This window comes from Neovison vison, chromosome 6 (assembly GCF_020171115.1).
Source record: "Neovison vison isolate M4711 chromosome 6, ASM_NN_V1, whole genome shotgun sequence".
Taxonomy (NCBI): Eukaryota; Metazoa; Chordata; class Mammalia; order Carnivora; family Mustelidae; genus Neogale; species Neogale vison.
Window position 1 is genome coordinate 104,857,069 of NC_058096.1, and position 26,455 is coordinate 104,883,523.

Sequence of the window (26,455 nt, forward strand, 5' to 3'; positions counted from 1 at the left end):
CAGCCTGGATTAAGATACTTAATAAAGGAAGATGAGGGCAGTGGGCAAAGCGGGGAGAGGCCAGAGCACAAAAGAGGGACAAAGATGAGAGCATGCTAACTGCAAACTGTGTCTCTTTCAGGGTTGATCAGAGCTAGCTCGGCCTTCTAGGAAATGATTTTCAACATGGGAAATGGACCCTAACAAAGTATTTTTCCTATCAATCAAGGTGTGCCAAGTAATCAAAGAGGAATATTTGTACACAAATCTGTCTTTATCACAATATAAACTTGGAAATAGTGTGTCTCTCCTTATAAATCACCACTGTAGTGAAGACTGTATTAGTCGAATCACTTTTGATGCTGATGTGGCAGATATCCTTGTGCTATTATTCTTTTCCAAACACTTGAAACTAGATGGAAAAAGTAATGCCCTTAAGGAATCAAATTCATCATTAGAAATATTTTTCCAGGTCTTTGGGAAGTGGGTTGCTTTCTCTTTTTGCCACCCTTTTCTAGATGTCAAAATACATTGTTTTCTCCTCGCTGGTAAAGAAATTTGGCATTGAGAAATCTCAAATGAACCCACTTTAACAGACTTCAGAACCATACTACTGAGCTATTATTTTTAAATGTTTCTCTTTCTAAGACTCATTTCTTAACAGCTGATCAGTCTCATTAGGAAGTGCTAACACTCACAGGCCCTAAATTGTTATTTCGTCCCTAATACTCCCATTTGGTAATCAATATCCTCTTTTACTCCTCCCCCTAGCCTCCACAGCCTTATTCTCTGTCACCATTTATCAGGTTTTTCTCTTTCTTTAGTCCCTTTCATTTTTAATCCTTCCTTTTAGGCCAACTTGTCTGCCTTTTAATATCCATATTTACTTCCCCCTTCTCCTTCTTATTCAACCCTTTCTAGACCTTTAGATAATGAATACTAACATTTGTGACTTTTTTTTCTTTTCTTTTTTTTTTTGCCATGGTGACCTCCCATTAATAAAATCTCCCTTCTCTGCAAGATCGTCCTAAGAAAGCATTCTTTTAAACATCTACAACTATTGCCCAAATAGAGATTCACTTCATTTGATTCTTCATGTGCTCAATCAAATGTGCTCAAGAATATGATTTCCTACTCCTATTCTCATGTAGTATTTTTGTGTGAGACCCCGTTATGATACCTTTCTGTTGCAATGTAGAACTTTAGCTTTCGGTGGTCTAGTCTAAACTGTACAAGGGACAGTGATATTGACCTTCTGACCCTACAGTTCTTCCTGGCTATGGGGAGAATTGATAGCAGTTTTTCAATTTCTCCCTTGTCTTTGCTTGAACATACTGGAATTACAACCTCTGACAAAGGTAACATCCCTTTTGTAGTGGAAACAAAAGGAGTGTGTAATGAATTGGTTAAGATTACATTGCATGTTTAGATGATGAAATCCAACTGCAGCTCAGTTCCTTTATTTCCTCTAGCTGGGCCTGGTCTTTCAATAAGACATTATTGACTGGCATCTTCCTCAGAACAGGTGCTTTGGAATATGGTCTTGCTGCTTCGAGTTCTTTAAACTGAAAAACAACGATAGGATAGGTCAAGGGAAGCAGATATGAGACAGTAATGCCCAGTATCTTAGGATGCGTACTGTAGATGGTCCATTACCAGGTGGCACTAAAATAATGAAGGATCCGTGGATTTATATGATGTGCTGACCCTTTTCAAATTAACTTTAGTCACTATTTGGCAGAATAGGAATTACAATTTTATATGCCATTTCTCCACGAATTTCTAGGACCGAGAAGAGCAAGGAGAGAAGTGGAAGACAAATTTCTATGATTCCTTACTACAGGCTTTGCTGTACCGACATTATAAAATGAATTTTTAATCTTTATGAATATGGAATCAGTTAATGCCACATTGTGGGGTATAAACAAACTCTATATTTTTATCACGAAACATCATCTTTGGTTGCTCTAAGTCGCAATTGCTGGCCTCTTTCTCCCTTTCCTCTTATTTCACTTGTACTTTGGCCCTTGCTTGAAAAAGAATCACTTAGAATTTTTGCTTAGTATAATACCAATATTGGCTGCAGAAAATATTTAAAATGTGTCTTTTCAAAGAATTATCAGATCGTTTATTCATCTTTGAGAGAAAAATGATTCTATTCATCTCAATTATTTTTGCCAAGGACTGTAACACTAATTTTACTCTTTCTAAAAATTAAAATAGCAAACAGTTTATATAAGGTGTTGATAATTACCTATATTATTGTGCTGCTGTGACAGATGTTGGCAAAAAAGCCTAAAATGCCTACAGCTGTGCACTCCATGACATCTAGTTTATACTCAGACAGAAGGCTAACAGATGTTCTGAACTGTCACTTTGCCTAAATGTTTTTTAAAGTCTAAGGACCTGCTTTATAATTCACCAGGGTCTGGTTTGGTTTCACAGAGGTCCTCAGAATTCCCATCTGTGATAATTAATGTTAAAGACATTGATAAATCAACCCTTGTGTTTTCCCTCTTCTTTAACAAACAGGCATCAGTTTATATATGGATTGTGCATTGTAAAAGCTGTTTTTGTATACATCCTAGTTGTGAAATTCTCTCCTTAAACTCAGATAGAATTGGGTTGCCAGAATTCATGGAGACTTGTTTTGAGCATATGGAAACCGCATTTGTTTTGCATATATGGAAAGAGCCAAGAAAAATCATCCATTCTTTTCTTTTTGCTAAATTTTAGGCACCTTGCAAGTAAATGTTAACAATTTCTAATGAGTTGTATTTTTCTAGCACATAAAAAGTGTTATTTTTATTTTAGCTATTTTTATGGAGCCTTTTAATAACTCTGCCCATAACAATCACTATTAATTATGTGACCTATTAGAATGATGGAAGAACAAAATAAATGGCATTCACATAGCATACAGCACATCTTTTCCAACTTGACACCCTAATACTTCCTCTTCCCAAACATACCTTCAGATCCTTCATACAGAATTACTGCCCCGTGCAAAGGCCATCAATGCCTTATTTGCTATTGCTCTTAATTTTAACAAGCTTGGATTCCTGTAGTACACTTGCTTAATAGTTTAAACATTCTGTTAACAATCGGGTGTTTGGCCTATCCTGTTTCTCCTCCTTCTGTATAGAAATATAACTCCAAATAGTACATCTTTCTGGGTTTGTTTCTAAATTAGTCCCCACACTTAATTATGAGGATGAGAGGGATGCCTTATTCCTCTTTGTTATAGGCTAAGCTCTCAGTAATCCCAAACAAAAGAGCCAGTTCTGGAAGATATAGGATTTGCTAGCAGGATTATGGTCTCATAGATAATGATGTGCAGTCAGCAGAAGCGAAGCTTTATTTTAATTCAAATAAGCTAGTAAACAAACCACTGACAAGTCTGCTGGTGAGAGTAACTGGCTGCTGTTGCCACATTGGCAGCTAAATTACAGAAAATCTATTATACCCTGTTCACCATATGTTTAATTTAATACAAGATACAAATTAAACTATCCACAGTGCCTATTAAAATAACAATACTTTTTTTATATTTGAATGTCTTAAAAATAATTTCTACTGACCTTTTAAAGGATGGTTTTGATATAGGTGATTATCTGGAGGGGAAAGGTAGTTAATAGAAGGCAAAAAATTTAATTGCCTTTCTGAGAAAATAAAAATATAAATGTTCGTTGGTTTGCAGTTCTTAATAAGGTTAATTAGCAGTCATGTGTTCTGTTATTACTATATTTCCCTCCCACCCTTTTGGTTGCTGAGGCCGGGGTTTTAAGAGAAATACTTAGTTTGACCTGTATGAGTCTGTCCTCATGAAATCATTACCTTGATCAAGCCAGCCAATGGGCAGCCTTAAACTTGATGCCAGCTGAGATGTTTATTCAGAAAACCGAGTTTTACACTCTTGGTCCAACTTGAGTATGGCACAGAAAAAGACACCCTGCCTCAAGTCTCATCATAGCCAAAAGTTCCTAAGGAAAGCCAGAATTACGAGGCTGCCATCCAGAGAAAGGAAAGATCACTTCTCAGCCTTTTGGCTAAGATCAAGTGGAGAAAGGAAAGAGGAAAAAGACAAGACCACACACTATTCACAACCAGTTTCCTCCTCTACCCACAACAGTCAGTAACCCAATGATGCTTTCTTGAGTCCATTTGAACTCAGTCCACCAGATTCTAAAGACTGGCCTGGGTTTTAGAATTACAGAGTTAGATTTGAAACCCAGATCTACTATTTGCCAGCTGTGTAACCATAGATATTTAACCCAGCTGGATCTTCCCTTACACTGGTAAAAAAAAAAGGGGGGGGGCAGTAATAGTTCTAACTTTATAGGATTATTATGAGATTTAGATAAAGGAAAAATATCTGATAATAGATGCTCACTAAAGGTTAGTTCCCTCCCTCTCTTTACCTTCAAGCTAATAGAATGTTGCTCTTTCTTCAAGGGTGAGGAGGAAATGATAGGAGAAGGATCGGAAGGGGAGGTGTAAATAGAAATTCTGCCTAAAATCATTTTCCTGAGATCATTAACTCCCTTCCACAGTCAAAACCCTAAGTGGTATGCTCCCTTTCTCCCAAAATTCATTGCAATATTTACTCTAAAAATGTATGATAGGCCACCCTGACTAACTGCTTATCCTTGGGCCTCTGAAATAGAGAAACAAAGAATACTCACCATACTTTAAGACACTTTTTCAAACTTTTACATACACACATCTTTTGCCCTGGGTCTGCAATTGTACTTATGGGGTTACACTATGTGAATTTTGGTTCCAGTACAAGCCTATCAAATCCAACCATGTACTGGTAGTTACAATATTGCAAAAGGTGTACATCTGGAAAATATCCCCAGTTTAGTCCAGCAAATGATAATAATATTTTATCCAAAATGCAAGTTTATTTAGCTTAGACTGACACAAGAAGCAATCTCAGGAGTGGGTACTGGTAAAGATAAGCCAGAGAGACACAGGACAAAAGATTCCATGGTTGCTTCCGCTTACTGTATTACCCTGTTACTCAGAGGTTGAGAGCCTAGAAACATTTCCATTTACTGAAACTCTGAATTATTGGAAAAGAAAGAAATGGGCGGGGGCGTCACAAAATGCATGGCATTGAATATTTAACATTTTAAAATTAATATTGTTAACACAAAACCTGATTGCTTGTTTAATTTCACTTCACATATAACAAGAATTTTTATTTTTTTTAAAATGTTATCCATTTTTTGCAGTAATCGTTACACCCAACGTGGGGCTAGAACCCACGGCCCCAGAGATCAAGAGTCTCACGCTCTTCAAATTGAGCCAAGCACCCCTATAACAAGAAAATTTAAAAGACGCTATTGATGAATGCGCCCCATAGGCCTTGCTACTGGCTCCTCCAACTTCACTCTTAGTTATAAAAACACCCCTTTCTCTAGACCCCGGTGTCCTAGCATAAAACAAAGACTGAGGGAACCTGAGAGAGTTCAGAAGTTTTCCCGCGGGGAGGAAGACCCTGCTGAGTATTTGGCCACTAGGAAAGCCGGCCACCTTGGAGCCCGCACTCCCACCCTTGCCACCTGAGCTTTCCAGGTCGGGCGGGAGGGCCTGGGGGGCCGCCCTCCACAGAGAGCGTCTGCGCCGCTGCCAGGTTGGCGCGAGCTCGGTTCCCGACTTTCCGTCCCCAAAGCCCTGAGGTGACCAACGTCCAGGCTTCGGGGAGGATGCACGTCTCCCAAAGTCTCCCAGGACTCTCCCGAGCTAGCGCTCCTCCACGCGACGCAGTAGAGAACAAACCACACTGGCCTCGCTGTGCCCTCCCGCGGAGGAACAGCTATTGCCAACGTCCCTTAGAAAATTGAGCCTAGGGTCGGGCAAACCTTGCCCTCCCACCCGCCAGCCGGCGCCTCCCAGCAGCCCAGAGGCCAGTGAGGCCCGTGGGGAAGGGTGGCCTGGAAAGCCCCGGCCTGCAGGAGGCCGCGAGGACCCAGGCTTCCCACTACCTCGGCCGGCGCAGCCGGACCCTCGGAGAAGGGGCCTTAACCTTCCCTCTCCGGGCCGGGCCGGGCGATGCAGGCCTCGCAGGCCCGGAACGGATCCGCGCTGAAACAGAGGACGGAGAGCGCGGGAAACCGGGCGGCGCGCGAGGGCCTGCGGGCCGATGGGGCTGCAGCTTCTCCCCGGCTCAGGGGAACCCGCGCCCGCCCGCCGGCGGAGCCTCCGCTTACCAACGCGAGCGAAATAGGTCAAGGCTGACCCACCCCGCAGGACCCAGAAACCCAGGAAGGTCCGCGGGGGTCTAAGAAGGCTCCTTCGTTCCCCCTTAGCCCCAGTTGCCCCTCAGGTCTCCCTGACCGTGGAAATGACCGAAGAGGGAAGCGGCGGGGGGGTGGGGGGATGGGCGGGGGACAGAAGGGCGAGGCTCGGACTAGAAGCTGATTCCAGAGGCTTTGAAAAATAAGGCTTCCGTTCTTAATACGCGCGCGCGCTTCTTGGGTTAGAGCTTCGAGTCTGTAAAGCTGTCATCGAAACCTTGTCCTTCCCCGGGTCCTGTCCGGCAGAGACGTCTGCCTGGAGGCTGCCCATTTAACAGTGTGCATCAAGTGGCGACGCAAGTGAATAATGGCATGGAGGTGGGCGAGTTGAGGGGAGCAACACGTTCCCAGTCTCATGGTATATTTAGTAGCACTCGCCGTTATCGGCCTCCATGGATGGGGGAAGCAGCCGCCCCCTCCGACCTGGCGCGGCCGCTCCTACTGAGCCCGGCGGACGCGTGCGGAGGAGAAACTGCTGGCCGCCGCCCGCCCCGCGCCTCCCGGCCCCGGCAGAACTGGCGCCGGGAGGCCGAGCCGCAGAGCCAGAGCCAGGCCGAGGGTCTGGGGGCCCGAGCCGAGCCGTCCCAGTCCGACTGACTTCCACGTGCAGAGAGGGTAGACCGGCCAGTTAGTGGATGATTGATTGCTTGGGGAGAAGGAAGCTGTAGCTTGCACGGTAGCTGGTGGCTAATGCGTGACAATATGCTATCTCTGTAAAAGTCGTGATGTGTATGCCCATTGGGTCGCTGGAACATCTAGACCCTGATCGTGCGTACAGTGTTTCCTTACAGGCAGCACTCTCCTTTTTAAAACCAGGTCCGGGCGCCCCTCTTGCTAATCCTCTCTGCCATTAGTTCGCATAAATCTTCCTTTTAATGCTCTTACTACCTTTCCTTTCTCTTTCTCCCTTCCTTCCATTTTTCCCCAAACTAAGTTGTTCGTGCTGAATGCCACTCACTCACCGGCATCCCAGTGTAGGAGCCTGAGGTAAAGCCCCACATCTCCCCAGGACCGCTTCGCCCTTGTAGAATATGAGAGCTCTGCTTTGGCCCCAAAGCACGTCTCAATAGTGAAGTTTCCAATTCAGAGTCCCCTGTAAACGCCCATAAGTCGGTTCACATGAACTCCTCAACCTCGACAGAAAGCCATTTCCACAACTTAGGATCGTTTTGGTAGTATGTGTTTGCTCTGAGAAAAGGAGCTGACCAGTCAGCTTAGTCTCTGGATAAAGAAAGATTTTTTTAAAAGCAGTTTTCCAGTTGCAGACGACTCATTCTGGATTCCCTCACCTACCACGGCAGTTTGCCACTTTGGCCCTTCACCTTAACACATTACACTTTTTCTTTTTCTTGTTTTAGTTCAAGGCTGAGGCTTCCCCCATGTCAGATAGAGTGTCACTGCATTTCAGCATTTGAGACTTTAGGGGACTTGCCTACAGAAACGATCTTCCTAATCCTTCACAAGAAAGTGAGACCATTTGAAAGATTTTGAACTTCCTTATGTCTGGGATTGAATAGATTTAATTGTTAAAATGTGTGAGGTTTACTCACCTCTAGTCACCTTAGGCTACTCACTGATGCCTTCCTATCTTACAGACTTAGATTGGGGGCTCAAGCCCCTCCCTCAGTGGAAAGAGGACAACAATTCAGATTCTTATTTCAGTTCGTTTAAAAAAAATATCGAAGAAGAAGAAAAGAAAAAGAAAAATAGCTTCTTATCAGGTTGGGACATCTTTTGTAAGTTTTGATATTCAGAAAAAAAATATGACAAGGGAAGCAAGAAGAGATCATTCCAGGTTATTTCAGTGGATTACCTTTTTAATGCAAAGTTATAAACACTGGAGTAAACATTTACATTTGCCCTCTCCCACTCCTTTAGTTGGAAGAAATGTTTCTACTATTGACTTTCAGTTTTGCATAATGCTCCCCACTTTTCTTACCATGCCTGAAGTCACAGGTACACACTCCTTAGCCTATTATATTAAAGGTGGCTCTTGATTTACGCTCTTCATTTCCCCTCCCAAAACAGTGACATTGCTTATACAAACACACTTTTCTTGATCCAGAGAGGGTTGGGACATGCATAACTTTTTGGTACTACCCTGGCTTTCATTCTTTTCAAACTCATATTAAGGTGTTCGCCCTGAGATCTAAAATTAATTACTGAGGAACAACCATGTGAAAATTTGTTTAATTTTCTGCCCTTTTCTTAAAATGTGTTTTTCAAGTTTCACAGGGAAGGCTGTAACAGGTGTCTAAGTAATAGTCCCCAAGAATCCCTTATTAGATGACTTCCAGACCAGATGTAAACCAGTAACAGTATTGTTTCCAAAAGGGAAAGTAGAAGCTAAGATCAGTTTTGTCAAGGCATTCATTTGAGCGTTTATCTTTCTTTTATTTGACTGGGTTTGTGGGAAGAAAAGGAGGACTAAATGGGGCAAGGGGCAGAGATAGAGAACCCAATGAAAACTTGTTTTTCTGATTAAAGCCATTTTCCCAGACTATTGTCTTGCCACAAGTGACAACACACAGAGCACAAGTCATGAAAGTGGATTACTGTCACTCTGGGCTATTGGAGGCCTAGAGAGCCCTGGCATTAATTCCTATAGAAAGGTAGACAAACCTAGCCATCTCCCCTTGCAGTGTCCTCATTGCCTGAGGGTTTCCAAGGCTCTCAAAGTTGATACTGACCTCAGCTAAGTCTAGGTAGCAGGGCTTACCCGCCTAGGAGAGGCAGAGGCTCCGCATGGAACTGAGGAGGAAGCAGGGTGACTGTGAGAACAAGCCTGAGGGGATGCGGTGCTGTAACAGGCCGGCTTGTGGCCACCAGTCCCCTGGCAGGATAGCAATCAATGAGTCAAAGCTAGCTAACAGTGAATGAAAGAGAGCCAAGAATGGGACCCTTTGGGTGCTAGAGACTACCCTTTAGTTTGTTCCACTCCTCCCCCTGGGCTCCCATCCTAGGTTTTCAAGGTTGGAGACCTAGCCAGAGGAGAAGGCAAGCATGGTAAGAAAACCTGCCTAGCCCCCATCCAACATGCATGCAGGCATGGGAGCTTGCAGAGATCAGGAGAGATACCTCAAGTCCTCAGTGATCTGTATCTGACTCATGCAAGTTGTGCATGGTCAACAGGGGCGTGGGGGATGGGGAGGGAGTAAAACCTCATTTTTTTCAGTCTCTCTGGGGTTGTTGTGTCTCCTCTCCCCCAACCCCATCTCACCCCACCCCAAATAGAATTGAAACTCCATTGCCTTTGCCTGCACTGAGCCTAAAAACTCAGGTTTTTAGGTTACTGCACCATTGATACAATTGCAGATTTTTTTAAAGCCTCCTCAAAGAGACAGATGTTTGGGCTGATTAAAAATTGAGGAGGAAACCTGCAGCTGCACCAAGGAATAATCTATTGGACAAATATTTTAATAAAAAAAATATGAAGAGATCAGCCCGACCTTGCAAGGTCTTCTGCTTTAAAAAAATCTTTATCAAACCCCTATTCTATGGCTTCAATAAACAGAACCCATTACCTCACGGCATCTTTTGTTGGCCCCATACAAGAGAGAACAAAATGGTTATTCAGGGGAACGCTTTCGATTTTTATTGTGGGTAGCCTGCACAAAGAGCCGTGTTATTGTATTTAAAAGAACCATCTGTAGCAGAAACAATGGCATCAAATTATCTTTGAATACCCACTGAAAAAACATAAAGCTTTTTTTTTTTTATTCTTCTTCTGTACGGTGGGGGGATAGAGCAGTGTTAGGATAACTGACTTTTTTGTTGTTCTCTGGGTGCATTCTTCTCGCTCCCCCTCTCTCCCCCTCACCCTCTCACTCCTCTCTCTCTCTCCCTCTCCCTCTCTCTCTCTCTCTCTCTCTTTTAAAAAATCAGCCATTTGGGGTTTTAAGCCATAAACGATTTTTCTTGTTGCAGGGGATTGCAGTGGCAAAGCTAGGCTAGGTCTTGGAGGCTGGTGGAAGGCGAAGCGGGTGAAGGCAGGAGGCTGATGGAGAGACTGGGGGGAAGAAAAGCCGAAATGGATTCACGGTGCCTTGGATGGAGGACGAGAGGGGAATTGCAAGCTCCTTCAACTCGTTCTGTCCGGTGAGAAGTGATCAAGCTTGGGCTGACAAGAGGCTCAGGAAGCCCTCACGTTCTTTCGCTTTTTTACCTGCCAATCAAACTGCTACAAGACAACACCCTGATCTGGCATGGACATGTAAGTAGCTTGCAACCCAACTTTGACATTCACTGCTAGCTCACTCCTCTCCGCCCACCCCCCCAACTCACTTTCTTCCCCTCTCATTCTATTTTTTTTTCTTTTGACCTTTAAGAGATCTGGAAATACACCCTGTGTGGCAGTAATTTAACACAGGCAGATTTAAGTCTGAAAGCGTTAACTTTTGGAATTAAATGCTAATTTTGATTTCTTTAAAAAATGCAGAAATGAAGACATTATTTTATTCTCTTCTGAACAGTTTTAGTGCTGAACATAATCAGTTGCCTTGCAAGGGTGTGTGTTTTTCTTTTTCTTTGAAAATGTAGAAATCCGTGAGCCCTCAGAGAGAAATGCAGAAATGAAAAATTTCAGGCTTCCATCTTAAAAATGTCAAATTCTAGCATCTCATCCCTTAAAAAAAAAAAAAAAAAAAAAAAAAAATCCTTCTCCAGACCAAGGTTACATAGAATGGAAAGAGTGATTTGAGCCCAAAGGTACATATCATTAAGGGGTTGCTACTATTTCATCTGGCGTCTTAACTATTTTGGTGGTAGTTAGGGAGAGGGTGTGAAAAAAAGCAAAGGAAAGGGACATGGCGACACCTCATTCTTTATAGAGATTGACACTGAGGGGGCTAGAGATACAAGGATAAGCAGGAAATATTACCTGAGAGAAGGAATCACAGAGCATGGCGGAGCTGGAAGCTAGGAGTGCTTCTGTGGGAAGTTGTGCGAGAGGTGATGGGCTTGCTCTCTGGCGCCCTCTAATGGCAATATGAATCAATGTTTTACTTTTTTAATTCAGTACTGGGAAAAGCAGCTGGGTTTTTGTTGTTGCTGTTGGTGGTTTTTCTCCGCAGGCTTAGAAACTAGAGACTATTAGTGGAGTAAATTGATTGTTTTCATCCCAGAAACTTATGTATATGCCTTAAAATTATCAGTGTTTTCTCCTCAAACATCTCCTCCTCTCCCAAAATTTTGTTAGACTAATAGAGGAGAGGCTACTGGCCAGTTGACTTAGGGAGGGTGGCCCATGCTCAATTAGTAATATGGAGAAAGGGATTCCTTTCCTACCTGAACAGCATTGTGACTCTTCTAATATACTGAAGAGGTCTTGGAGGCTGGGGGGGGGGGGCATGATTTGGAAATTGCAGATTCTGACACAAACTCATTACATTAGAATACAATTTAAAGGGGCCTCCTAGGAACCTCAGTTATTGCGATATGCGGTGGTCAGGGGCCTTTCCTTCCGGCCTCCTTTTTCTTTTCTCTTTTTCTTCTTTCTTTCGTTCTTTTTTTTTTTTTTTAAATTTGGTAGATAAAGGTTAATCTTGGGCTGAATGATAGAGCTATGATTGACAAGAGAAAAGGTGTTGAGGGCAGGTCGCGCTGTCTTATTTACAGCCCACTGCTTGCTGTAGAGTCTTTGTTAGGACTGGAAAGCTAATTTAGTGCTGATCAAAAGCACCACAGAGTTAAAGGACTGGTAATGACTGCTAATTTCATTTCAGCCTCATGCATCCCCAACTGCTGTAATTAAAGACACGCTATTTAAATACAGGTGAAGGTTTTTTTTTTTTTTAAGTTAGGGTGGGGGTGGGTGGATTACAATATTATTTAGATTTCATCTTATACATGGGTGTTATGTAGTCCAACATCAGATTTTTTTTTAGAGCCGCTTCTTGTCATTTATACCTGGCTTTGCAGAATCGGCAGTCGTGAAATATGTCAATCACACAAAAGCCACTGTTTAAGGGGAAAAAAGGGGGGGGGATGCAGAACAGTAAATGTTTAGGGGGGGATTTAAATATTTGGGTCTCTTTTATTTTTCCCCTTCAAATTAATAGAAGGGCCTTCGAAATAGCTAAAGTATTTGAAACTTAGGGCAGGGTTAACAGGCCAAAGGGATCAGTGTCAGCTTTTTAAGTACTTCTAAAAAGATCATGTGAACAGATGGAAAAATATATTTTTAATTAAATAATTTCCCCCACACTGTAGCTGCAGTGTTGGCTCAGAAACCGTGTAATTCCTCAACCAATAGGAGTTTCTTTATAAGAACATCAAAGGATAAAAAGCTCTACATTTTCGTAGTTGGTTAAAATTGATAACCCTCCCCCCCCCAACACACACACCCAAAAAAAGAATTTAGCCTTTAATCTCTTTTTATCCACGAAGACTAAAGCTCTGTACTCGACCCCGCGAGCGGCTCTCGCCTTCCGGGGCTGGAACCCGGCTCAGATGTGAAGCGGCGCTGAGCCGCGGCGCAGGTTCGTGACCAGCGCCCCCTGTTGGACACAGTAGGAGATGCACAGCGCCAGTCCTGGAAATCGCGAGAACCTTGCTCTGGGGTTAGATAAAACTCTTTATTACCCTCCAAAAAGGAGATGGGGCGAGGAAACAAGTTTTTATATCCTTGAAAGATAATATAATTTAATTCAATAAAAAATAAAAAGGAGATGATACAATTTTAATTCAACAAAAAATAAAGACTAACCTGTTCCTCCTCACATCCCTGCCACCCCCTACCCCCTTTTGGGTTTGGGACTCTTTTTAGAATCTGAGATAGTAAAACACGTAGAGAAGCATGATTTAAAAAGAGAGAGAGAGAGAGAGATTTCTTCTGTAGCAGTGGAAAACCAAGCAAATTACTTCTCCCGTTCTGTCCACATTAAAAAATAATAATAATGAAACGGAAGATGCTTCTGCTTGCTCTTTTGATGTTGTCAGCAGCATCTTGTATGTCCTCCGAGGTCCTTCAAGAACTGTCACTGAGTTCCTGAGTAAACGAAATAACTTGCTCGTTTTGTATTTGTTTATTTTCAGAGTGTAATTAAGAGGCCAGTTTCTGCTTTGAATGTGTTGCATCCCCCAAACCAATCTTGATCAAACTTTTCCTTTCTGGGATGACAGTTAAATTCCAGATATTATTTAAGAAACAGGTGCCTGACACCTTTCTTCTTTTATCTCAGCATCTCAGCCATAGGATTTCAGGGAAGGTATGCCAATGGTAAAGAGTATTTTCTTTTGAAATTCAGCATTTTCAATGACCAGAGATCCAGATTATCCTAGGGGAAGAGGAGTATTTTTACACTTCCAAAAGTACCTGTCTACATAAGAAAGAGGTTTGGCTTTTTCTTTGGTGAGCAAATAAGGCTAGAAGTACACTTTGAACTCTTTCAGAAAGATAAACTATAGAAATGACAGACCTTCTGAATGTAAAATGATGGGGAAATATGGGTTTGTTTAGGTGTTTAAAATCAAACTGAAACAATTCCAGTGTTAAAGGAACAGATGATCTCAAAAAGGTGTTTTATGATTTCAATCTTTGGGGATGTACTTAGAATTTTAACTTTAAGATAAGAATCTTAAGAAGTTAAGAGGTTGTTGTTTTTTTTTTAATTTCCCTGTTGAAACCAGATTAATTTTCATAACAGAATTACTTTTAAAAATATTTAATACTGTGGTTATGCAAGTTTAAGTTGATCTTACATTTATTCCTCCCACTTTCCCAAATCATTGGATCCGAGATTGTGTTTTCAGGGGAACTGGTGTTCAGTGCGATGAGAAATGTCTTCTCCATTTGATTCCAGAATCGAATCTCGGCTTGTGTTTCTCAATAAATGACTTTGGATACCGTGGCAGGAAAAGAATCAAGGCTTTGATCAGTTTTTACCCGAAATCCTATCGAAATAACGGGCAAGCGGGATTCCCCGCTACAGGCAACCCACCCACCCTTTGCTTTACAAAAAAAAAAAAACAAAAAAAACAAAAAAAACAAAAAAACACACACAAACAAACAAAACAAAAAACAAATAAACAAACAAACAAAAAAACCGAGTCCCTGTTACAGAACGATTAAGTCCGGGCCAGTTTTGGAACCAGCGCCAACAAACGGTGCGTGACAGCCGCTATTCAAGGCTACTGATGGGTGGGGAGGCCAAAGCCTGCAGAATCTTGGAGGCGACCCGTGAAAGGGAGTATATACTTGCTGTTCAGAAGTGATGTAGAGTTTGCAATACCAGTGGCCTGGAGATATCGACCCGGTTCCGTCCCTGGGGGGTCCCAACCTGGAGGGCAAAGCCGGGAGGGGGGATAGGGGAGGAGTCGCACCTGGCTGCAGGCGGGCTGTGTGTCCCCAACTTCCCAGGGCCCAGGAAGAAAGCGCAACCCCTAGTTTATGAAAGAGAACTAAAGAAGTGGGTGGCCTAGGCCTGGGAATGCCACCCAGCTTTTCCAGCGCAGTGTCATTTCTGTGGTTTCAGGCGGCCTCAGCCCCTGCGGGAATCCCACGCCCCACTGCAGCCAGCAGGAAGACAGCCCTTCCATCTTTGGGGACTGGGGAGAGGGCAGCGAGTGACTGACTCCTTAGAAGCAGGAGAATCAGGAAAAACCACCCTGGCTGGCAACAGGCCCCCGTTTTTCTGCAACAGCAAAGAGCCCTTTAGGGGCAGAGCGGGCATTTGGGGTCTCTTGTCCCAGCGTCCAGGCCTGAGCCTGCGCCTCTTGGCTGAGCGCCCTGCTTTAAGAGTAGTCAATGGTGCCCCACCCTGAGAGCAGTCTCGGAGGATGGGCCACCCTAGCTTGGGCCCACTGAGTTTGTGCCAAGTTCCAAGTTCCCTCTCCCTCCCATACCTCAGAGCCTTCTTGATGAACCCAAGCCTCACTATGAAAGCCAGGCTGTGTGGCTTGGAGTTTGGTAACTATTTGGGGGTGGAGAAGATGACTGATTGATTATTAAGGATGAGCCCTCATTTATTAAGTTTGCTCTTTCGCTTTGTTTTTAAGCTTTGTTTTAAGCTTTGAAGAGCCTTCATAGTTCCTTTGACCCAACCCTGAAACAGACAAGGTACCAGGGAGAAAGCCCAAGCGGACTTGAGGGAGCTGAGATATAGACAGATACTCATCTCTCTGCCACGCAAGGGGCAGCTAAACTCTTCCAACTCTAGGTCCTTCAGGGCCCAGCTGGTCTGTGGGTTGCTGAAGGGTGTTGAAACCACAAGTACAACTTGACACCACTGAGCCCACGGTGCTTGTCAATAATCTGTGAATTAGGTGCAGAGATTGTCACTGTAGATCATAACAGTTTCTGAAGGACTCATTACAGCCTATCCTGTCAATGATCTTCAAATTAAGGAGTGGGGGTGGGGCGGGAGGGAAAAGGAATTGGGAGAGCCTACAAAAAGGGCAGAAGGTTGGGAGAGGAGATAAAAGTCAGAGCCACAGTTCTGAAGGAGCCTTTAAAGATTATCAGGCTAGCCATCTGAGAATTCCATTGGGATGGGTTTGGAAGCCCAACTCCATCTGAGCCAGGGCTGGAAAGGGGCACTAGAGGGTGAGCAGAAGTGGGCCCCTGGGAAGGCAGATTTCTCAGACATTTCTTTTGAGGCCAAAAGAGCTTTTGGTAGAGGGCTCCAGATATCAATGGGAGGCCTTGAGGGTGCCAGGCCACCCAGGATGGGTGTACCCATTGATTTAGAGCACTTTCCAAGGCTAGCCACAGCTGCAACTCTGAGAAAAAGTGGGTAGTAGTTTTGTTTAGGGCTGATGGTGACTGTAGGTGATTTTTTTTTCCCCCCAATGATTTGCTTTCAGCTTCTTTTCATATAAACAGGTGAAAGACTTTGTTCCTTTTCCTTCGATAGTATTCCTGTCCCTCATGTAGGTAAAGCTGATCCCATTTCTTTCCTCAGCTTGTTTCCAGAGGTGCCAGACACCGCTGCCTTCTGAGGTAGTTGAGCATTGTCACTTTTTGAGTCTGTGTTATGTCTGGTTGTACTTCTGGAAAGGGAACTCGAAGTAACACAGAAGCAGTGTGCACCATGAGATCTCCAGAAGAAGACAAAATCCCACTTCAGCAGTTTAGAAGGAGCCAGACTAAGGGAGAGACTTTCTCCCTCTGTGGTGGATTGCTGATGCAGTGAGTGTGCAGCCTGGCATGCATTGGGATGTCATTCATGAACCACTTAATATGCTCCAGAGAAATCTTAAGGAAGCTGTAGGTTTGTTTTCCCCACAAAACTTGTGGTCACATCTAAAGGAAATAATCAGTTTGGAGAATTTAAAACCATCATCTTTTTCCTAAAATCACGGTAACAGTCCTAGTCACTGGAAAACTCAGGTTCTAAGGAAACCCTGTTCCTTTGGTATGATTAATTGCACAAGATAGTGTGGTCAGTCAGGGAGATATATATTTGGACTCTCAAGCGATGATTTAGAGGTGTGAAAGGGCCATTGGTTTGTTGGCCCACTTGCAGTTCCTGGTGCTCTGTTTGCCTGGTTTTATTTTCGCTTTTCATTCCTTTCTTCTGATTTTTAAAATCAAAATTATAGTTTCATTTCTTTTCAGTATAACTGAAAACCACTGGTAGGAGGCTGTTTCAGTTTGTCTTTCTTTTTTTTTTTTTAAGGGAATTTCTATTTAAAATAATTAGATCATTTAATGGGCACACTATGTTTTTCCCTGGACAACAGCTGCAGTGCAGAGACAGCTCTTACGTTAAAACTGCTTGATAATTCAGAAATGGAAATGAAATTGTGAAATGTGAATCCTTTTTTCCAGGAAATATTTGAGCTGGAATATATGAAGGAGGTACATATATATGTAATACTAGAAGCAATATGATGATTGTTATATATAGCCCTGAAGACATACACAAGTGATTATATATTACTTTTGTTGCTATAATTTGAAGTAAGGGGGAAATATATTTGGTTTTCTTTATATCATTGAGTTCCTTTTAAAATGTATTTATTTCATCAGTGGGAATCAGATGAAAGAGAGTGAGTATAAAAAGGAGCTGGATTCAGAGCAGCTCTGCATTCCTTAGGTTTCAAGGGTCCTTACAGCTCTTGAGTGAAATTATTTGGTGAAATTGGGTCTGGACTGAAATAGCATTTGTTATCCCCTTGTTCATTTGTTATGTGTAATACCACTTCTGGAAATTAAAGGCAAGGTGCTGAAGGGACAGACAAGAAGAAAAAAATATAATTAAACAATTTTAAATTGCCCATCCACCATGCATCCATATGCATATCTATGTTTTAGTAAATAAAAAGGGATAGAGATATATGCTTGCTCCTTGTATCATCTAGAAACATTTATTATAGTTCCTGTCAATAATCTTTCCCACTTCCAAAATCTGACAAGTTTGGCAATAGGAAGAAAATGGAGCAAATGTAGATGAAGGGCTTTCTATCATTTTGAAAACTGCTTTATAAAAATTGTGGTATCCCCTTTAGGATCTTGTGAGGGATCCTTCATAGTCTAAAGCAAATGAAGTTTGATAATAGCACAATTCTAATTTTTGCTCTTACTTTCAATATCCTAACTTTTTCCAGTTTAAGTCTTACAGTTTTTGGAAAATATGTGATGCTTTTGTAAGGAAAAGAAATTCTCTAATGCCTTTCTTTACCTTCATTTATCTGTGTTTGTTTCATGTATCTTGAAGAATCAGGTGTTGATCATTCTGGAAGTCTTGTGGCATGCTCCAATTTGGAAGGATTGAGGGACTTTTTTGCGGGGGGCTAATTTAGGGGGAAGAAGGAAACATTTTTTAAATTGGCTTATACCAGTCTCCTTATTCTGCAGTTCTCAGTTTTGTTGTGTTTGGGGATAAATATCAATAAAATGTCACCTTACCAGATTGCACCAGCATTGTCCTACACGTTGGAATTTTCCTTTATTTTTGGCTTTTAAAATCAGAAACTTTTCTTGGGTTGCCGTACTTCTTTTTTTAGCTTCTGTGCCTCTTACCACACCACTGATATGATCTCTTTCACTGCAGTATGGCCACTGCCATGGGCGCTTTCAGTGAAGAAGGCTGGAAGGTTAGGATCCGGAGGAAGCATAACAAAAAAGGGAGGAAAAAAACCCTTCATTTGGCCAAATCTGGCTCCTAATATATTTAACCACTTCCAGAATTAGAAAGCCTTTCTGTACATTTTCTTCTATTTTTCTCTTTTTTTCCTTACGTAATGAAATTAAAACTTTTGGAGCCCACAGTTGACATTTTTCAGAAAATTGAGTTATCAAGGCAGTAATTATTTCACGGGGAGATAAAACTCTCATAGCCCTAACTGTCAAATAGGGCCCTTTTCAGATTTTAATTACAAAATAAAATTAGTCTGCTCTTCCTCGGAATGGTTTGTGAGTGGTTAAACAGAGCTTTCCCCCCAATACTGGTGGTCGTCAAACTCTGCTAATTAGCAATGCTGAGAAATTCCAGTTAACAAGGACATTCTCCAAGACTCTGCAGGTTCCCTGCCGTTTGCCTTCATTTCCATAAGAAGATTAAGAGAGGAGGGGAACACACTCAAATGCAGATGCAGAAAAGAAGCGTTTTTTAACAAGCATCATAATAGTAAGATGCTTGGCTAGTTCTCACCTAATTACTGCAAGTTAAACCTCTATTTGCCATTAAGAAGAAAAAATAAGTCTACAGTCCCCTAGCTCCACAAAATTGTTAGTTGGCTTCAGATATAATACTTGGGGAGGGATGAGGGGAGTTTAGGAGAGAAATGTGTAAAAGATAAAACTGAGCTACAGTTAATCAGGTAAGGATTTGGGGTTTGGGCCTATATAGTAGAGCAAAATTAAATCAGAATATCCTAGGAGTTACGCATTTTTTTCCCTAATTTCTAATCTTGCTTTAAAAGTATGCAGCTTTTTGCTGCCCATGAAAGGGAAATGCTATACTTCTTTTAGATTAAGCACTTTAAATTTTCATACATTGTGCCAATGGCAACATTTTTAAATTCTTGAAGGATGAAGCATCCTCTTCCAAGTCTTATTTTGATTCCCTAGTAGTCAATGGTGCATTGTTACTAGTACTGTAGCCATCTGTTATAAACCTAAAACAGTGCTGCTTCTATCATCTATTGTGATTATTATAGTTATTATTATATTTAGGGGCCAGTGATAGTGCCGGATTGAAATAGAGTGGCCGGTGATCTGATTTTTTTAATGCATATGTTCTAAAAAAATCTAATGAGAAAATTGTTTCTGCTATCGCCATCTTCTTTAATCTTATTTTCATAGCACATTATTATGCATAAATGCCAGCCACAGTTAGTTTATTGCCTTGATAAGTACAGCAGGCTTAATTAAAATAAAGCTGTAAATAAATGCAACCAATGATAACACAATTGTAATGTATTTCCATAGCTTATTTATATGATAAAAGCAATTAACAAAAGACCTAGCCAGCCCCTTTAACCTCTTAAATGCATTATTATAGAGTTCAGGCACAAACACAGGCATCTGAGAATGTATAAAAGCTTTTATATATTATCCCAAGGAAAAATTTGTGCCTCTTCCTATTACCCCTTGAGAGAGAGGGAGATTAAAAATATTGCTACTGTAACCATTCGTTATTAATATTTATTTTAATACATGTACTCCACCATTATCCACATCAACCCCTTGGGTTTTTTTTTTTTTTCTTCAGACTTAATTATCCATAAGCTTTTTTAAAGTTTTCAGAATAATGCTACTAAGAGCAGACCAACGCATACACAATCATGAAGTGAATGCTTGGTCTGCCCTTCGTGGCATCTGGACAATCATAATTCATTCATATGTTGAATCTCATAATTTGTACCTATTTTTTTCCCCACGGTTTAACCTCCTACTTATCTGGAGGTTATATGTACATTTCTAAGTTAAGCAAATTAAATCTGATTCTTATGATTTGGTTCCATAGCTTATATGATATGTTAACTTTTCTTTTGTTTAGATTACGCGTAATTAGTTGGATCTTCCTCCCATTCCCCTCATTTTTTTTCCCTTTAATTATGTCCAAACACCTTCTTTTAAAGGTAAAAGCAAAACTGTATTATGGAAAAGCGAATCCACCAGTAGGGGGCGCACCAGCTACATCCTTGACATCAGACGCGCTGAAAAGCCTGTGGCTGCGGTGTTGTCTTCTGAGCCTCTAACCTTTTCTTTCCTAATCTCCGTGTCCCTGTTTAGCTTACTATTACACCTCGAATAAACAGAAGACGTTATTTTGTTTTGAAGAAGGCCATGTATTTATCCGTTTCGAGAAGGCCAGTCACCCTCCCCGGGTTCCCAAGAACTAAAACAAACCATAACTTAGAGAAGAAGAAGAAAGTGATGGGGGAGGGGCGTCTGATTGGAAATAATAATTTATAAAGAAAAGTCTGCAGGATTCTTTTTCTCAGCTTTCCTGGTTTTCCAGTGAGCATACTTATTTTGAGTTGGACAGGAACAGAAAAGCCTGGGAGGGCAGGATTGGAGAAGTTGGAGTGGGGGTGGTGATGGTTATGGGAGGAAAATGGTTAGTAAGAAACAAAAAAAGTAAAGTTTTGTAAAGATAATAAATGGAACGTGGCCGACAGATACTATTCAGTACATTTTCTTAGGGTGAGTAAGGGTAGATAGATCAGGGGAGGAGGGGGCGGAGAGAGTGTTACAGAAGAAAGAAAATAAGTAACCCTGATGGTTTAAGCCCTTTATAAAAAAGAAATGGCATCAGGTTTTTCCCCCCACCCTTTGTAGTCAAGTGCATTTTAGCCACAAAGATCCCAACAAGAGAGTGGAAGGAAACTTAGACGGGGCTTTGTTTGACTCCGTGTAGCGACAACAAGAGAAACAAAACTACCTATTTGTAAGGGACGTGCTGCCATTGCTCTCCGCATTGAGCGCCTACCTATTGAAATCTTTACGTCAGGACAATGGGAGAGCGGCTAAAATTACCCTCTTGGGTCCTGGGCGGGCAGGATTCCTGAGCCCCTACCCCCGCCTCCGTTCCATCCTCCTCCAGCCTCGGCCTTGCTAGGCTCCCCCGCCAAGACCAGTCTAGGTCGTGTTCTTCCAGCCTGCACTGCCTGCACCTGTGCCTGGGGCGCACCACACCCGCCTCCCAGGCCTGGCGCCCCCTCGGAGCGCTGCCCCAGACCCCGGCGGCGCCGGCCACCACAGCACAAGTCACAGGGGAATGGCAGGGCTGGTTCTGCTAGAGTCCTGGGAACTCTGCGTGGGAGGGAGTTTGGGAGTGCGGCCCAAATGCCACCTCCATCCTGTGCCGTGGGATGCCAGGAAGTTGTCCTTACGCTGCTCCAGAGCCCGAGCTGCTGAGCGCCCGTCTGTTGAACTGTTTCTTCCCCCAGCCTCCTCTTGACACCGGCCCAACTGAAATCCTGCTTTGGGGGAGGCTCAGGAGGAGAATGGGGGGAGAGGACGAGAATGGGGGCCTCCTCTCTCCATGGACTGAATGGAGCCCAAGATGGTGGGCGATGTGGCTGGAGGTTAAGGGGACAAGCTGGAGCGTCCCGGCTGCAGCCGAGCTCGCAGGGAAGTGCCTGCTTACGGCAGCTTCCCCAGGCCCGGCCTCCCCTGAAGTGTGGAGTCGGCCACACAGTCCAAGCAGGATTTATGCTTAACCCAGAGCCCACTGTGTGGCAGCAAGGAGGGTCGAGGACAGAGCTTTCCGTCTCCTAACTTCTTGTGGGGACAGTGTGAGAAAAGGGTGAGCCAGTGCCGGCACCTGTGGAGGAAGAGGGGCGAGGGAAAGAGCGAGCTTAGGGAGAAGCCCCGGAGAGGCTGGAGTTGGGGAGAAGCGTGAGGAGGAGCGGGAGAACAATGACACACCAACCCCTGCGCCGCCTGTTTCCTGAAATACTAGCAGGACAGTCGCCCTACACCACCCACTCTGCCCTGCCCCACCCCACCACCTTAGCGGCTTCTCGCGCCCCTTCCTCAACGGAGCGGCCCGCACCAAAAAGTAAATCAATATTAAGTTTCAAGAAGAAAAAAATCGTAGTCTTAGTGCTGTTTACCCACTTCCTTCGAAAAGGCGTGTGGTGTGACCTGTTGCTGCGAGAGGGGATACAAAGGTTTCTCAGTGGCTGGCAGGCAGGCTGTGGGAGCCGCCTCCCCCTCCCTCCTTCCCCCTCCTCCCCCTGCCTCCCCCGCGCGGCCTGCGGCGCGGCAGGCCCCGCCCCCTTTCATGCAAAACCCGGCGGCGAGGCTGGGCTCGAGTGGAGGAGCCGCGGCGCGCTGATTGGTCGCTGGAAACCCATTTATTCCCTGACAGCCCCCATCACATGGATGGTTGTCTATTAACTTGTTCAAAAAAGTATCAGGAGTTGTCAAGGCAGAGAAGAGAGTGTTTGCAAAAGGGGGAAAGTAGTTTGCTGCCTCTTTAAGACTAGGACTGAGAGAAAGAAGAGGAGAGAGAAAGAAAGGGAGAGAAGTTTGAGCCCCAGGCTTAAGCCTTTCCAAAAAATAATAATAACAATCATCGGCGGCGGCAGGATCGGCCAGAAGAGGAGGGAAGCGCTTTTTTTGATCCTGATTCCAGTTTGCTTCTCTCTCTCTTTTCTTCCCCCAAATTATTCTTCGCCTGATTTTTCTCGTGGAGCCCTGCGCTCCCGACACCCCCGCCCGCCTCCCCTCCTCCTCTCCCCCCGCCCGCGGGCCCCCCAAAGTCCCGGCCGGGCCGAGGGTCGGCGGCCGCCGGCGGGCCGGGCCCGCGCACAGCGCCCGCATGTACAACATGATGGAGACGGAGCTGAAGCCGCCGGGCCCGCAGCAAACTTCGGGGGGCGGCGGCGGCGGCGGCGGCGGCGGCAACTCCACCGCGGCGGCGGCGGGCGGCAACCAGAAGAACAGCCCGGATCGCGTCAAGCGGCCCATGAACGCCTTCATGGTGTGGTCCCGCGGGCAGCGGCGCAAGATGGCCCAGGAGAACCCCAAGATGCACAACTCGGAGATCAGCAAGCGCCTGGGCGCCGAGTGGAAACTTTTGTCGGAGACGGAGAAGCGGCCGTTCATCGACGAGGCCAAGCGGCTGCGAGCGCTACACATGAAGGAGCACCCGGATTATAAATACCGGCCCCGGCGGAAAACCAAGACGCTCATGAAGAAGGATAAGTACACGCTGCCCGGCGGGCTGCTGGCCCCGGGCGGCAACAGCATGGCGAGCGGGGTCGGGGTGGGCGCCGGCCTCGGCGCGGGCGTGAACCAGCGCATGGACAGCTACGCGCACATGAACGGCTGGAGCAACGGCAGCTACAGCATGATGCAGGACCAACTGGGCTACCCGCAGCACCCGGGCCTCAACGCACACGGCGCCGCGCAGATGCAGCCCATGCACCGCTACGACGTAAGCGCACTGCAGTACAACTCCATGACCAGCTCGCAGACCTACATGAACGGCTCGCCCACATACAGCATGTCCTACTCGCAGCAGGGCACCCCAGGCATGGCGCTTGGCTCCATGGGCTCGGTGGTCAAGTCCGAGGCCAGCTCCAGCCCCCCTGTGGTTACCTCTTCCTCCCACTCCAGGGCGCCCTGCCAGGCCGGGGACCTCCGGGACATGATCAGCATGTACCTCCCCGGCGCCGAGGTGCCGGAGCCCGCCGCCCCCAGCAGACTTCACATGTCCCAGCACTACCAGAGCGGCCCGGTGCCCGGCACGGCCATTAACGGCACACTGCCCCTCTCGCACATGTGAGGGCCGGACAGTGAACTAGAGGGGGGGGAGAGATTTTCAAAGAAAAACGAGAGAAATGGGGAGGAGAGTAAGGAACAGCATGGAGAAAAACCCGGTACGCTCAAAAAAAAAAAAAAAAAAAATCATCACCCGCAGCAAATGACAGCTGCAAAAGAGAACACCAATCCCATCCACACTCACGCAAAAACCGCGATGCCGACGAGAAAACTTTTATGAGAGATCCTGGACTTCTTTTTGGGGGACTATTTTTGTACAGAGAAAACCAGGGGGGGTGGGGCGGGCGAGGGAATGGACCTTGTATAGATCTGGAGGAAAGAAAACTACGCAAAACTTTTTAAAAGTTCTAGTGATACGGTAGGAGCTTTGCAGAAAGTTTGCAAAAGTCTTTACCAATAATATTTAGAGCTAGTCTCCAAGCGACGAAAAAAATGTTTTAATATTTGCAAGCAACTTTTGTACAGTATTTATGGAGATAAACATGGCAATCAAAATGTCCATTGTTTATAAGCTGAGAATTTGCCAATATTTTTCAAGGAGAGGCTTCTTGCTGAATTTTGATTCTGCAGCTGAAATTTAGGACAGTTGCAAACGTGGAAAGAAGAAAAATATTCAGATTTGGACATTTTAATTGTTTAAAAATTGTACAAAAGGAAAAATTAGAATAAGTACTGGCAAAACCATCTCCGTGGTCTTCTTTAAAGGGGAAAAAGTTTTAGATTGTACTAAATTTTTTTTTTAACTTACTGTTAAAAGCAAAAATGGCCATACAGGTTGACTTCGTTGGTAATTTATAATAGCTTTTGTTTTCCAACTTTCCATTTTGTTCAGATAAAAAAACCCATGAAATTACTGTGTTTGAAATATTTTCTTATGGTTTGTAATATTTCTGTAAATTTATTGTGATATTTTAAGGTTCCCCCCCTCCTTTATTTTCCGTAGTTGTATTTTAAAGATTCGGCTCTGTATTATTTGAATCAGTCTGCCGAGAATCCATGTATATATTTGAACTAATACCATCCTTATAACAGGTACATTTTCAACTTAAGTTTTTACTCCATTATGCACAGTTTGAGATAAATAAATTTTTGAAATATGGACACTGAAATTATGCTTGAGTCTTTCATTTATTTGGATAACACTGATTATACATGACCGCTCGGGGTATATACTGTGCTCAGCCAAGAAAGCAAGATACCTAAAACCTTGATATTCTAGTCCAGTATCGTGTGTTAATGTTAATTGCAACAAATAAATGTATGAATGATTAATTGAATTAGTACTCTCAAAAAATTGAAATGCTTGTGTCATTTCTAAAATAGAAATTAGAGACATATATTGTAAGTTCACCCCCTCCTCTAAGTAGCATGAATAAGCATGATGGGGACTTATACTTAAACTGATTTATGCCACTTGTTGCCAGAAAGAAGGAGTCAATTCTGAAAATTTTCATGTAGCTCAGCAGATGGGGTATTGAGCCAAATCAGAACCAGGTTGGCTGGTTTTGTTTTCGTTTTCCTCAATGCACAATGGCCCTTTGGAAACCTGGTTATAGGGGAAAATGATGCTTGTATCAGAATAATTGCAAACTAGACTTGCAAAGTGCTCATCTGCTGGGTGGATGTTTGGGTTACTTCAGCCCTGCTATTGTTTGAGAGGAAACAAGTGGTTTGCTTTTCTTTGTTCCTTGACTTCATAAACTTTCTCCTCTACATTTTCCTGTTTAGGGGCAAGGGAAAGCAAAAAGCATCTTAAAAAATCCCCAGACTTAACGGCTATTTTTTATTATTATTATTTATTTTCTTTTTTCCTCTCTCTCCCTCCACGAATTCCATTTCTTAAATTGGCAGCGCGGGTCCAAGCCTGTAGTCCCAAATCGGATATCTCTGCAGCTGATAACAAGCAAAAGAGAAGCCAGGCAACAGCCATATTAAAGAAGAAAACAATCAACTCTGAGGTAGATATTTTACTTTGTCCGGTCTAATCACATTTGGAGATGATTATGCTTTTGATCTGTTAACCGTGTTTTACTACGGTAGTAGAGGAGTAGGGGGAGGGGAAAGGGGTGGGGAAACAAGATTGGATTTGTTGTTTTCTTTTGCCCTAGGAAAGGTAAAGAAAGACTATAGTTGTCCTCAGTGGGAGCGGAAAAGTTGGGGAATCACCAATGGTCTTTGAATTAGCGATGTTTCTACATCACAACCGACCCGCGCTTTGGCGCAGCCGGAGAATCTGTAAGACCGATTCAGGGACTTTTCTTCCTTATTTACTGCTTACCTCGCGCAACTTACCCCACCAAAGGGGACCAGGAACCACGAGTCAGGCATTCTTAAGAGCGTGGGTTCCTACCCACAATTTCAAGGGCTTGTTGTGCCAACTTGGTACAACTTTGGAGAAGTTGGAATCCGGCAGCGCCTTCCACCCTTGAGTAAAATACCGGCTGCAGCCACTAAGTTAGCTCAACCCGTTGGTTTGCACTTTCTC

The 26,455-nt window shown here is 43.8% G+C and overlaps 1 protein-coding gene and 1 long non-coding RNA gene across 2 annotated transcripts in view; one reads left to right on the top strand and one right to left on the bottom strand.

Moving 5' to 3' along the window:
* Positions 1-13,452, bottom strand: part of LOC122908728 — a 71,977-nt gene extending 58,525 nt beyond the window's left edge. Inside the window, exon 1 of the long non-coding RNA XR_006385017.1 lies at positions 11,164-13,452. This is a non-coding gene — a long non-coding RNA (uncharacterized LOC122908728). The remainder of the gene's footprint in view (positions 1-11,163) is intronic.
* Positions 13,453-22,824: 9,372 nt separating this feature from the next.
* Positions 22,825-25,079, top strand: SOX2 (SRY-box transcription factor 2). Its single transcript, XM_044251853.1, has one exon. The coding sequence runs from the start codon at positions 23,006-23,008 to the stop codon at positions 23,972-23,974; it is 969 nt and encodes a 322-aa protein (XP_044107788.1). The 5' UTR covers positions 22,825-23,005; the 3' UTR covers positions 23,975-25,079.
* Positions 25,080-26,455: the final 1,376 nt, after the last annotated feature.

What these genes read in the sequence shown, in the direction of transcription:
- SOX2 (XM_044251853.1), top strand. Translation starts at nt 23,006, where the DNA reads ATGTACAACATGATGGAGACGGAGCTGAAGCCGCCGGGCCCGCAGCAA.